We start from the raw sequence: 12,568 nt of genomic DNA on the forward strand, positions 1-12,568 counted from the left end.
GACCTTTTGGTGACTCCTTCCCTGCTAACAAACGGGCTTCACAGAAGGAATGTGAATATACATTTGAAGCATCTACGAGCAGAAACTGAATCGTGAGGAAGTAAACTCCAGAAACTGCGCCAGAAACCTACATTGTTTCCATCCAGACAGGGGACAGAAATAAACCGATTGATTAATTCAGTGTTTCAAACTCCCAGAGTCTCCACGAAGCACCTTGAGTGACCTCTAACAAAGATGTAGATAAAGATTTGTTGGCTGAGGTTGAATTCTCAGCAGCCAGAGGAGCAGGATATGTAAATCCCACTAAAGTTGGTAGGAATTGGGTTCCTTGCACCCACAGCCACCAACAAAACATCACATCTGGAGTTCCTCAGCAAGCAATCGTAAAACCAACACAATAAACAAGCGTAACCAAGCTGCAAGCTATCTTCAGATAACTTCTACACAGGACATGGAGCTGCTGGAGAGGGGCCAGGGGAGCCACAGGAATGACCCGAGGCTGGAACAGCTGTGCTGGGGACAGGTTGAGGGAGCTGGACTGTTCAGCTGGAGAAGAGAAGCTCCGGGGAGACCTCAGTGCAGCCTTTCAGTGCTTAAAAGGGGCCCATGAGAAAGATGGGGACAGACTTTTTAGCAGGGCTTGTTGCGACAGAACAAGGGGTGATGGTTTAAACTAAAGGAGGGAGATTCAGGCCGGACATGAGGAAGAAATTGTTGCCCTGAGGGTGGTGAGAGCCTGGCCCAGGTTGGCCAGAGAGGTGGTGGATGAACCATCCCTGGAGACATCCCAGGCCAGGCTGGACGGGGCTCTGAGCAACCTGAGCTGGTGAAGATGTCCCTGTCATGGCAGGGGGGGCACTGGGGGAGCTGGGAAGGTCCCTCCAACTCAAACCATCCTGTGGTTCTGTGAAATGAAATTTGTATTTGTACCAGGTTTTCCTCTTTCTCAGAGGAAGGGACACGCAGCAGGTCAGTGCAATGTCTGGGTGACCCCGCATGGTGTGGGACACACTCTCTCCCCAAAAAGCAACTCCTCGCTCAGGACCAGCGTGTTCTGGCGCTGCCGACACGCCACCAGCACAGTGCCGTGTGCCTGAAGGAGAGCAGCTTGGCAGGACTTGCCCAACCGTGCTCCGCGGGGCGCTCAGGTGTGGGCAGGGGGTTCCTCGTACCAGACCCCTGCGTGGGAGCTGAGAGCTCGAGCCGTAGAGACCGGGCAGGACACGGAGCTGCTCCCTGATGGGCAGCAAAGCTGACCCCGCGCAGCCCTCGCAGCCCTTGCTCCGTCCCCAGGCCCGGGCAGGACTCACAGCACCACGAGGAAAGTCCTGGTTGGGTCTCCCCGGCGCCTGGAGCCGCACGCCCTGTGCAGTGCGGTGAACACCTTCTCCTCCTCATTCCTGTCTCATCTTCACCTCCTCGCGCCCTGTTGGCCAATGCTTTCATAGCAGCATCTATCACCACCGCACAGTCCACCACAGGGACACAGAAAGTCCCCAAAGGCCTCATTTTCTCCCCACCTTTGTAATTTTGCTTTTGCATTTCCATTATTTTTGTGACAAGAGGCTGAGAACCCATGAAGATGGTTGTAGCAGGCAGCGCACAAGGAAGAGCTGTTGTTACAGGCACACACTTTTCTCTAATGGCAGCTTGGAAAAATACTGAATCATGTTTCTTGCCCAAATGTGCTCTGCTCTGCAGTCTTCCATTAAGCAGTGACTAAATAGTTTCCCATAAAAGCCCAAGGGCCTGTGAAAGAGTCCGACGGAATCTTATTCCCTCTTTAACTTCCAAACACCATTAACTTCTCCCTCCTCTAAGCGCCCCAGCTGGTAGGGGTATTTGGCAGCAACCCCTCAGCAGAGGAGCTGGGGGGACCTGGCAGTGTCCTGCCAGGGGGGGGGGACACGGGCTGAGCCGCCGCCAGGCCCACGTGGCCGAAAAGCGAATTCGGCAGCTCCGGGAGTTTCCTGAAGAGCGGCACGGTGAGCCCTGTGCTGCACGGCTCCCTCTCCCTGGCTGCGATTCCTCCATCCCAACAGCAAGTTCAGAAAATAACGTAATGAAAACAGTATTTTATTTTTATTTTTTCTTCCTTTTTTTTCATTTTTTTCCATTGCTCATTTGATTTTACTGAGCTACTGCATACGGAGCCGAATCTTTACTTTGGCTCACGTCCTCCTGCAATATCATTACCCGCGCGCAAAGGAAAAGCCCTCTGGAGATTTCCAATCCAAACAGGCCCTTGTTTTATCTACAACTATTTGAGTACATGACCTCAGATAACCCCGTGGCCAACTGTGTGCCAAACTCCAACCGCAGCCATGGGAACTTTAAATACAGAGAAGACTTTCCAGCTTCCCTGTGAAGGGAAGACGTCGGATTTCTCGCTCTCTCTGGGTCGGACGGAGCCGGGAAGCCGGGCTGTGCTGGCCCTGGAGCCGCGGTGGCACCGGCTTCACCTCCATCGCGGCACCTCCTGGGTTCAGGCAGCAGCACAAGCGACCTTCGCCACGTTCAAACAGCCACCGGCCCCTTTGCTTCTCAGGGTTCTGCTCCGGGTTCAGATTACTGCAAAGACAAACAGCTGCACTTGGGCCAGCAGGCTCGTCCGTAAGGCTGTGTTTGGATTACTCTGGACAGGGGAGGTTTTTCATCTTCATTAGCCCGTTGTTCACAGCCACATCCGCAGTTTCTCACTGGGTCAGAGCCTCTGGCTCTTTACTGGTGTTTATGAATCTAAATAGATCAATTAATCTGGTATTTGAGTGAAACTCGGGACACTTTGGCACCTGGTGTTTCAGACATTCAGTGCATGTGGGTACCAAACTCTGCAAGCCCTTGCAAAACACCAGCCCAGCGAATTTAGGAACCAGAATCAGTATTTTTCACAGCAGTGACTACTTGCTTTTTCTCCCCAGATCAGCACTTCTTCATGTTACCATCAATGCATTAACACAACAGAGGAGAATGAATCCTAGAGCTGAACGCAAGCACAGAGGAATAAAATCTCAAGCTCTAGAAACAGCTCAGCAATCTGGTCTTGACAGTCTCTGTATCAGTTTCCGACACTCTCACACTGCCCGCATTATTTAACGTCAAGAACCAACCTCGCTGAGAAGGGCACAGCGCGGTGACCCCTCCGGCGCTGCTGTTTCTCCTCGCTGGGATTCCGCGGCGCTTTCTGGGGTGCTGGTCCCCACGAGCCGGGCTGGGGACAGCGCTGTCCCAGCCGCGCCGCGCACGTCCCGCGCACGCCAGGCCGCTGGGTTCAGAGCAACCACACGGGGTGGATGGCAGGACTGGGGCGCCAGGCGCTGCTTCTGCACCTCGAGCACTCCCCTTGCCCCGCTTGGAGCTCCCAGAGGAAATCTGGGTCCAGTCTCCAGCTGCTGGGCAGGCTGGGGACACAAACCCGGGGCAGTTTTCGCCTGTATGCAACCATACATTCATATGCATTATGTAGAGGCCTTTGCATTTCAAGGCTGTTGTTATTTTGATCTTTACAACCCCTGGAAAAAATGAGTTCAATTAAGTCTCATCATTAGGAATTTACATAAGGTCACTTCAAGGCTTCCTGCATTTCCTCTGGTTCAGATCACAGTGCTCCTGGTGTTTCCCCTCTTCATTTATAACCTTGTTGCTGTAGGGCTTTCTAAGTAAATCATCCACCACCAGTTTCCTCTCAGCAACAGGCAGCGAGTTTTTCATTCAGGCTGAACGAAGCCTCAGCTGCCCTGTGCAACAGCAGCCCTGTTAAAGGCACAGCAGCCCTGTTAAAGGCACAGCAGCCCTGTTAAAGGCACAGCAGCCCTGTTAAAGGCACAGCAGCCCTGTTAAAGGCACAGCAGCCCTGTTAAAGGCACAGCAGCCCTGTTAAAGGCACAGCAGCCCTGTTAAAGGCACAGCAGCCCTGTTAAAGGCACAGCAGCCCTGTTAAAGGCACAGCACCCCTGTTAAAGGCACAGCAGCCCTGTTAAAGGCACAGCACCCCTGTTAAAGGCACAGCAGCCCTGTTAAAGGCACAGCACCCCTGTTAAAGGCACAGCAGCCCTGTTAAAGGCACAGCACCCCTGTTAAAGGCACAGCAGCCCTGTTAAAGGCACAGCACCCCTGTTAAAGGCACAGCAGCCCTGTTAAAGGCACAGCACCCCTGTTAAAGGCACAGCACCCCTGTTAAAGGCACAGCACCCCTGTTAAACGCACAGCAGCCCTGTTAAAGGCACAGCACCCCTGTTAAAGGCACAGCAGCCCTGTTAAACGCACAGCAGCCCTGTTAAAGGCACAGCACCCCTGTTAAACGCACAGCACCCCTGTTAAAAGCACAGCACCCCTGTTAAACACACAGCAGCCCTTTGAGAGACAGCAGCTTTCCCCTCAATAAAAAGTGAAATTAATACAGAAGAGAATGTATTAATTTTGATTCCTTTACCAGGAACAAAGATTTAGCTGCATTTGGTAGCACAAGCAATGAGCCAATTCTTAACATATTCTCTGGGAAATCCATTTGCTAATCACTGAGAACAGCCCTTTTCACTATGAATAAAGTGAGAAATGCACTCAGAAGCTGTGAACTGTATTCGGTCACGACGCAAAACCGCGGCGAGCTGCACATCAGCTACAAGCTGATCAAAACGGTACGGGTTCCGCTTACACACCCGGCTGTGTCCTTCTTTCATACAGCTGAAGCTCCAGTCTGAACCAAACCAGATTCTGAACCGGGTCCAAAATGAACAGATATTAACAGGGCAGGGCTGAGAGAGGCTGAGGCTTCATCTCCTGAGCCGAGCCTGGGCAGGCACAGAGGACACGGCGCCCGTCCCAGCACAGCACGGCACCGGCCAAATTCTCCTTCGTCTGCGACTGGACACACAGGGCTGCGCTCACAGGGCCCTGGGCAGCGTCAGCACCCACTGAGCTGGGTTCAAATGAACCAGCTGGTTTTGACAGGTCCATTTCAACTGGGATCAGTTCCCCGATGCAACCACCCTGCAGCTAAACCAGCACTTGTGCTGGGGCACGAGGGGCTCAGAGAGGCACTGGGGTGGGGAGAGGGGGCGCACGGGTTCATGTGGCAGCAGTGGCCGCCTACACGGACCCGAAACTCTCATGAAATCACAGCACAAGTGTCCCTGTCCCATTTCCGACAGACTCAAGCGTTTCTGTCTCTCCTCTGGAAACGGCCCGGCTCGTTCAGACATCATTCCTATTTGTAACCCAGAAATATCACTGTACCATCACTACACACTGGGGAAGAGTGAATCTTGTTGCACCTCGGATTCACAACCTGTCTTCATCTTTCATATTTAACTGCGACTTTCAAAAAGGACATTTTAAATGTTAAAATGCACTAATGCCTCCAACTAGTGGGGATACTTTCCACCTAACCTTTTTCCTCTATTTATTCCATGTCCTCGACTGACACAGATATCTCTCTTCTGCCCGGCAACCAGCTATATACCCATGGATGAGCTTTGCAACCGAAATAATAACTAGGCTGACGCAGCTTAGGTAGGAGAATGTGCGCGTTGGTCCTGCGCTGGCCCCAGGAAAGGGACACCCTGCACTTCTGAACCTGGGAGGTCTTTGAGAGCTTGGCAGAAATCCCCCGGGCGGGCTGTCATTAGCCATTTAAAACTGTCCATAGTATAGGGCTGAATTGAAGCGTGGGACAAAGCCCCGCGGAGCTATCTGTCAGGAAAGGCTCCGACACTGGCAGGGGCTGTTAACAGTAACAATGATGACAATATAGCGGGGATTTTCGGGGGTGGGGACTTCAAAGTAACCCTAAAGAGGTATTTTTCATTAAGAAGTAAGAAAGCAGCTGAGCATTGTTTTTGGCACTAAATCTGAATATGAATGTTACCGCGGCAAGTCACAGATCAGCGACAGCATAAACTGACACCCAATTAAATGCGCATGTGCTGCTTTTCCGTAGGGCTCCCATTCCGCTGGTTTTGCGCTACCTGGCCAAGACAGCAGCCCTTGGGCCACCCCTCATTACCCTGGGATCCTCTGGTGCTTATAAACATCATTAAGCAGCCGGCAAGCCCCTCACACCGAGCCCTACGTGCCCTTGCTGTGGCGTTACGGATGGACTAGCGGCACAGCGGTGCTGGTCACCGGCAGCGTCCCCACGGGCTGACACACCAGCTCAAACTGGGAGCAAACCCAGAAACGACACAGAACCCACAGCCAGCAGCAGCAAAGAGTCAGGAGGGGCTGCTGGTCCACAGGGACTTTTCTGCATCGAAACTCCAAACCTGTGGTTCTATCAAGGAGAAAAGGAGCATGATCATGAAAAAAAGTAAAAGATGGATACCATGAACCACTCCAGCTGCAGCAAGTCCTTCTCCCGACCACGGGAATTTACCAATGACACTATTGTTTAGTGCGTGACAGTGAGTCTGTGAAGAGAAGTGAACAGATAAACCCACAATGAAGACCATTCAGTCGGGAGCCACGGTCGGCCCAGCCAGCCTCCTCCCGGCTCCACAGCCCCTCAAGACCCAAACCTCGCACCCTCCTCTCGGACAACCTCGCACCATCCTCTCGGCGCTTGCCCAGCCCCAGCTGGATTTAGGAGCCCAGTCCCACCGTACCCACCTGCGCCTGTGTCCCTCTGAGCCCGTCCCAGGGCCAGCTTTCCCCGCCACCCAAACCCGCCGCTATCGTATCAAGTGAGCACCAAGGAACTGCCCTCGGGGTCTGCGGCGCAGATTGACTTTCACACCTCACTGGCCACGCTGAAGAAACCCAATCTAAACAGCGTAACTTTGCATAACCGATTATTTTCACTGGGGTAATCTGAGCCCTCCAGTAAATGCCACGAAATGCTGCTGATCCCAGGAAGGCCCCGCTCAGGCAGGGCTGGCCTGGAGGCCCCTCGGGCGATGGGTGCGTTGGCTCTCGGAGGGCAGGCTCAGCCCTTCGGCACAGGCCGCTGCCAGCACAGAAGGAAACACAAGCAACATTTTAGTGCCCAGCTCATTCGCGTGGTCAGAAATCGGAGCGTGCAACAATCAGCCAAGGGAAGCGCTGGTGGAGCCGCGGGGCAGGCTGCTGTGCGAGGAGCTGTCTGGCCTTACTGGATGTCTTTTTAACTTTCTTTTCCACAATGTCCGACACATTTTGAGAGGCTTCAGCTTTCAGGCTAACTCCCCAGTGACCCATTATCCTCGCACATCCATCACTCCATCCTGTCACCAAACAGCCATTCACATGACCTTGTTTGTAGGGAACCGTGTTCCTCCTCTGACTCCTCTGTCACCAGCTTCCTTCTCTGCAGCCACCAGCTCCTTCCTCCTGCAGGACCCAGCTCACTCATCTCCCTTTCTTCCAAGCCCACGAATTTAGGCTCTCAAATGAAGCCCCTCGCAGGCGCAGAGATGAGCGCTCCGCAGGACACCCGCTCGCTGCCATGTCCCCGTCATCGGACACCCGAGACGTAGCCTGCTCCTGCAGCCCCTTGGGACTGCACAGCAGGGACCCAGCTGCAGATGGGAACCCCCATTTTGGCTGGATCCGTCTCAACATCTGGCTCCCCGTGTGCCCCCTGCCCAAGCATGAGCTGCAAACACGGCAGGTGGACAGGGGATGGGGGTGCTGGGCCAGCCAGACACCTGATTGCAACCACAGTCATTTCAAGGGGGAAAGAGGAACATAAACCTGGTTGTGCTCCCCTTTAAACATATGATATTCTCCCTCTTCACTAGAACGCCGCAGTAGGAGCAGCTCCCCCAGAAACCACCGAGAGCACAGCCGGGGTGAGGTGGGAACGGAGTTACTGGGGATGAGGAAAACCGGCTTTCACCTGCACCTCCCTGCACAAAGAACGAGCCGCTCACACGGTGTATCTTCAATTAAGATAGGTAAATCATCTAAATTCACTTGTCTGGAGAAAATATAACGACTCACAAGAAGCACACCCTGAGTGTTATGTTTTCCACCTTCACCAAAACTCTGTGCTGTCATTTCCCCCTGTAAGCTTTTACCCCCACCGTTTTGGTACAGATTAGCGCACACTCAGATAAGCTCACTATAAAAAACTTCTCTGCTACCAAGGGATTTCTATTTCCTTCTTGAGGGGAGAGAAAAATTTATCCTGAGCCTCTTAAAATGGCTGATTCAATGACAGCATCCATGACTAGCTCAGCAAACCCCTGCTTGGGGTTACACCACACAATATAGCTGTGTTTCATCAAGATAACGGCGAAATATCGACTTCTTCAAGACTGACACAACGTGTGAATTGAGAAACTCATTTAAAAGCTTTCTGCTTCTCTTTTCACTAGGATACTGCTGCACCTGTCCCTGAAACACTGCCTGACCCTTGGATTAAAGGGTTTACACAGGCACAAAATTGTCTCTTCTTACACCAAGTAAGTCATTTAGGGCACGTGCACCTTATGGGGACAAGGTCTTCCTGAAAAGCCCAAACCCTGCAAATGTTGCTTCCCATCCTCACCATTGATCCTTCCCCTGTGCTCTGCATTGGGGAGGCCACACCTGGAGTGTTGTGTTCAGTTCTGGGCCCCTCAGGTCAGGAAAGAGATTGAAGTGCTGGAGCGGGTCCAGAGAAGAGCAACAAGACTGGGGAAGGGACTTGAACACAAGCCCTATGGGGAGAGGCTGAGGGAGCTGGGCTTGTTCAGTCTGGAGCAGAGGAGGCTTAGAGGTGAGCTCAGCACTCTCTAGAACGACCTGAAGGGCAGTTCTAGCCAGGGGGGATTGGGCTCTTCTCCCAGGCAGTCAGCAATAGGACAAGGGGGCATGGGCTTCAACTCTGCCAGGGGAAATTGAGGCTGGAGCTGAGAAAGCAATTCTGTGCAGAGAGAGTGGTCAGCATTGGAATGGCTGCCCAGGGAGGTGCTGGACTCACCGGCCATGGAGGTTTTGAAGCTGAGATTGGCCATGGCACTTAGTGCCATGATCTGGTCAATGGACTGGAGTTGGACCAAGGGTTGGACTGGATGATCTCTGAGGGCTTTTCCAACCCAGTCCATTCTGTGATTAGCTGAAAATGTCTTTGCAGCAGTAGATGAAGACGGAAATCATGTCCTGTATCCCACAGGGGTCCACAGACATACGGTTTTGGTGAAGGGTGTAATCTCATACAATTAACACTAAGAATAATAGATATAGGTCATTGTATGCCAACAGGAAGTTACACAGTTTAATGCCTAAAGGTCTTCAGATAAACACTGTCTGGCAAAATTCGACATCGAAGCTGAGTGTGTGTAGCTCAGTGTACAATGCTGACTCCAACCAAAGCTTCAGAAATGCTGAGAAATCCCGCGTTCTCCCGCAGAACACAGCTCTGCTGCCGGGAGCAGCAGCGGAACAGCAAACCCTGCGGCACAGAGCAGCGCTGAACCGCATCTGCAGCACGGGACAAGGGCTCCGCGCGGGATTCTCCACGGGACTTGGGAAGACATCGCTGTGACAACACCTGCGTGCAACATGGCCCACGACAAACCGTTCAGGTGAAAGGCTCCTTTCCGACCCCACTCAATCGCCTTGGGCCGTGAAGGCCTGGAGGCTGCCTGGATGGGTTCGAATCAATTCATTTCACCTGAACTAATAATGAATCTGGTCACTCCATTGAGAAAACGAGAACATTATTTGACTTCTAATGTACAAGGTTTCTCAAATAACGAGACTCGATAATTGTATTGCTGGTCTATGTGTAGGACTGGCATCTTGAGAACCCACCAGTATAAATATACAGCTATTCAAACAGCAGAGGGGGACACCCCATCCTTACCATGACATACAAACAAGGACCATTATAAGGGCACCAATGTCAAAGAAGAGGAGAAACTCCACAGTGTATAAAACATGGGAATTCTGACTTCTTGACAGAGTCAATACACTGACCCCTGACCTCAGGAGGCACAGGGGACTGGAATCCAACAGAACTTAAATTGGCTACGAATCTCTTGTTTTCTCATGACATTTGAGAGAAAACATGGGGACGGTTTCTTTGGGACCCCGGGGAGTTAGAGCTGTGTCACTGCCTCCTCCAGAGAGCTCCTCGCCGTCCCCGCAGTCCCTCCATCGCTGTCACCCACTGACCTTGCTTTACTTTCTCCCAGTGCAGCGGCACCAGTGCTGACCAATGCACTTCACGGTCCGTCCAAACCCGCGAGAGGGAGGAAAAGTCCTGTACAGAACTTCATGAAAGGACATTTACTCTGCACTACACTGTGCCTTCTTTTCTTTGCTAGGCTAAATACGAGTGCTGTTTTCCCTGCCAATCGCTGTTTGCTTGTGCTGTTTCCACTGGCTAAAACCAGCGTTCTTCCAGCTAGTGTTACCCTCCAGGAAAAAACACACATTCATACCTTTCTCGCAGTTAGCACAGGAGAACAGAACCGGTTCCCAGGAATAAGGATCGTTTTCTCAAAAGACAACATTTGCTGTCAGCGGAGTTTTGACCTCTAAAGGCTAATGTGGCATTATTATTTTGAGCACTGTAGTACATAACACCATGAAAAGTCAACAGCTTTTTCCCCCCCTTAACCTTAATATTTTACTGCAGCTTTGCAAGTGAGAATAAGAAAGGAAATAAACACACAAACCAAAACCTTGGGTATGGTCTCTCGCATACACCTGCAAAAAGAACCGAAAGACAAAGATCTGTAAAGGAAATGTCACTGGAAATCAAGCTTTTGCAGACACTGCGAAAGAAAGTCTGCAACGTGAGACGTCTTCCTTGAAGAAACACAGCTGATCGGCTGCATTCCCGTATCTGATTTCCACCAGTCTGTGTAAAACATAAACCTCACGCTAACCCTAAGAAAACAGTCAACACGCTGGAGAGACAACAGTCTGCTCCGGGCTGGTGAAAGGGGAGAAAAGTCTCAGGCTGTCATTCTTCCCTCGCTGTGACCTTCATGCTCCGCTGAATTTCTGAAGATACTGAAATCTTGGCAGGGAAGTGTGCAGTCTGTGGGAACCAGGCAGCGCTGTCCGGGCTCGCTGGCGAGAATTAGGCCCAGTCGAGCCCTTTTCTGGGGGGCCCCGAGCTCTGCAGGGGCAGCAGCGCCGAGCTGAGCGAGCTGCAGGCCGCGGGTTCCACACATCGGTGCTGGATGGACACAGGTGTCGTCCCGGGGACCCTCCTGCGTGTCCCACGGTGGAGCCAGACAGGCCGTCCTGCCCAGCACCACCAGCTGCGGTTTGCTCAGCTCCCACTGGGATCTCGCATCCCTCCGGCGGTCCCCGTGTCCCTGTCCCCAACGGTGACCGCTCACACTGAGCCTTCGCTGTGGTTTATAAAGCCTTAGAGATCAGCAAATCAAAATCTCAACTGGAGACTCACAAGGGGCACAATTGGCTACGACAAATGATCACAAAGCTATTGAGGGAGCATCATGTAGAGCCGCTGCAAGTAAAAAGAGCTACATCCCTGTGGATGAAACGCCAGGTGCGTTCAGGACTGAACTCACATTCAGACAGTGCCGGGACCGGCACCTTTTGAGGTCAATTTGCTCCCTCGAACGTCTGCAGAGGCAGAATAACCCCAGCTGTGCTTCCTGGCCAGAGCCTCCGCAGCACAATCTGCAGATTACATCTAAATTGCCAAGCCCAGGATAAACTAAAAGATTAAGAGGGTCCTTACCCTCCGTGCTGAGCAACCGCAGCCCGAAGCAGGCGGTCCCAGCCTGGGCGGTGGGCAGCACGGGGCTGCCTGCGCGGCTCAGCCGAGCAGCGAGCTCACACGGCTGGGGAAACCACAGATGCTCTGAATCACAGGTTTTCCTGACCTGTAGGCGCTGACAAATTGCATCCTACGGATGAACCTTTTATTAAACCACAGAAGGTTTCAAAACGATATTCATTTTCTCAGCATTCCCAAGTCAACAAAATCCAGGGCACGTGACCCTTCTTAATTCTTCATTTAGACGGCGACGCGGTGCTTTCCAAGGAGATTTCAGGGCTGAAAGGAAGCAAATGGGGACGCGATGTTATGTCAGCGGATGGCAGCTCAAAAGCCGAAATACGGGCTCTGAGCGCTGACATTGTCGACATTCTTTGCTGGTCACCTCAGCCCCATTTCAGCTGCAGATGCTTTTTGTCCTCAAACTCAAACTCCTGAGACAAACCCCTCGCTGTCTGCCGGGGCAGAAACATTGTACAAAATACACCGCCTTTAAATTCTACTGGTTTTCCACTGCGCACGGGAAAGGACAACTGGTGCATTAAAGGATAAGTCGGCTGTTGCTCAGGCCAGGGAAGGTGACCACAAACAACGTGGCCCTGGTGCCGGGCCACGCTGGAGCAGGGAGATGGCTGCGCGGCTCACAAGTCAGTGAGAACGATGGTGTCTGGCAGTTCTCATCATCATCTGGACCGACAGAGCAACCCACATAAAAGGAACAAAAAAGCCTGCTGATCAGATTGGTGTGACAGAGCCTCATGAGAGACATGCACATTTTCAACCTAGACGACAGCTTGAGGGATCTATATTACTAATTATCGACTAATATTGCCGGAGTTCCCAGGCTGGCTTCAAAGGTTCTCACAAAATGCCCCAAGCACAGGGTTTTTCATCTAATCATAA

The 12,568-nt window shown here is 52.2% G+C and overlaps 1 protein-coding gene across 20 annotated transcripts in view; it reads right to left on the reverse strand.

Moving 5' to 3' along the window:
- The window catches only part of EXD3 (exonuclease 3'-5' domain containing 3), a 298,384-nt gene that overhangs the window by 116,428 nt on the left and 169,388 nt on the right, over positions 1-12,568 (reverse strand). Inside the window, exon 21 of one of the 20 annotated variants that reach the window (XM_071817370.1) lies at positions 2,022-2,571. The exons of 18 other annotated variants lie outside the window; for them this stretch is intronic. In XM_071817370.1, the coding sequence (XP_071673471.1) occupies positions 2,569-2,571 (3 nt within the window). In that variant the 3' untranslated portion in view covers positions 2,022-2,568. Of the gene's footprint in view, positions 1-2,021; positions 2,572-8,931; positions 11,945-12,568 lie in introns of those variants that run through there. One more of the 20 variants, XM_071817368.1, reaches the window with a different exon arrangement.

The sequence above is a fragment of the Patagioenas fasciata genome, chromosome 20 (genome assembly GCF_037038585.1).
Source record: "Patagioenas fasciata isolate bPatFas1 chromosome 20, bPatFas1.hap1, whole genome shotgun sequence".
NCBI lineage: Eukaryota > Metazoa > Chordata > Aves > Columbiformes > Columbidae > Patagioenas > Patagioenas fasciata.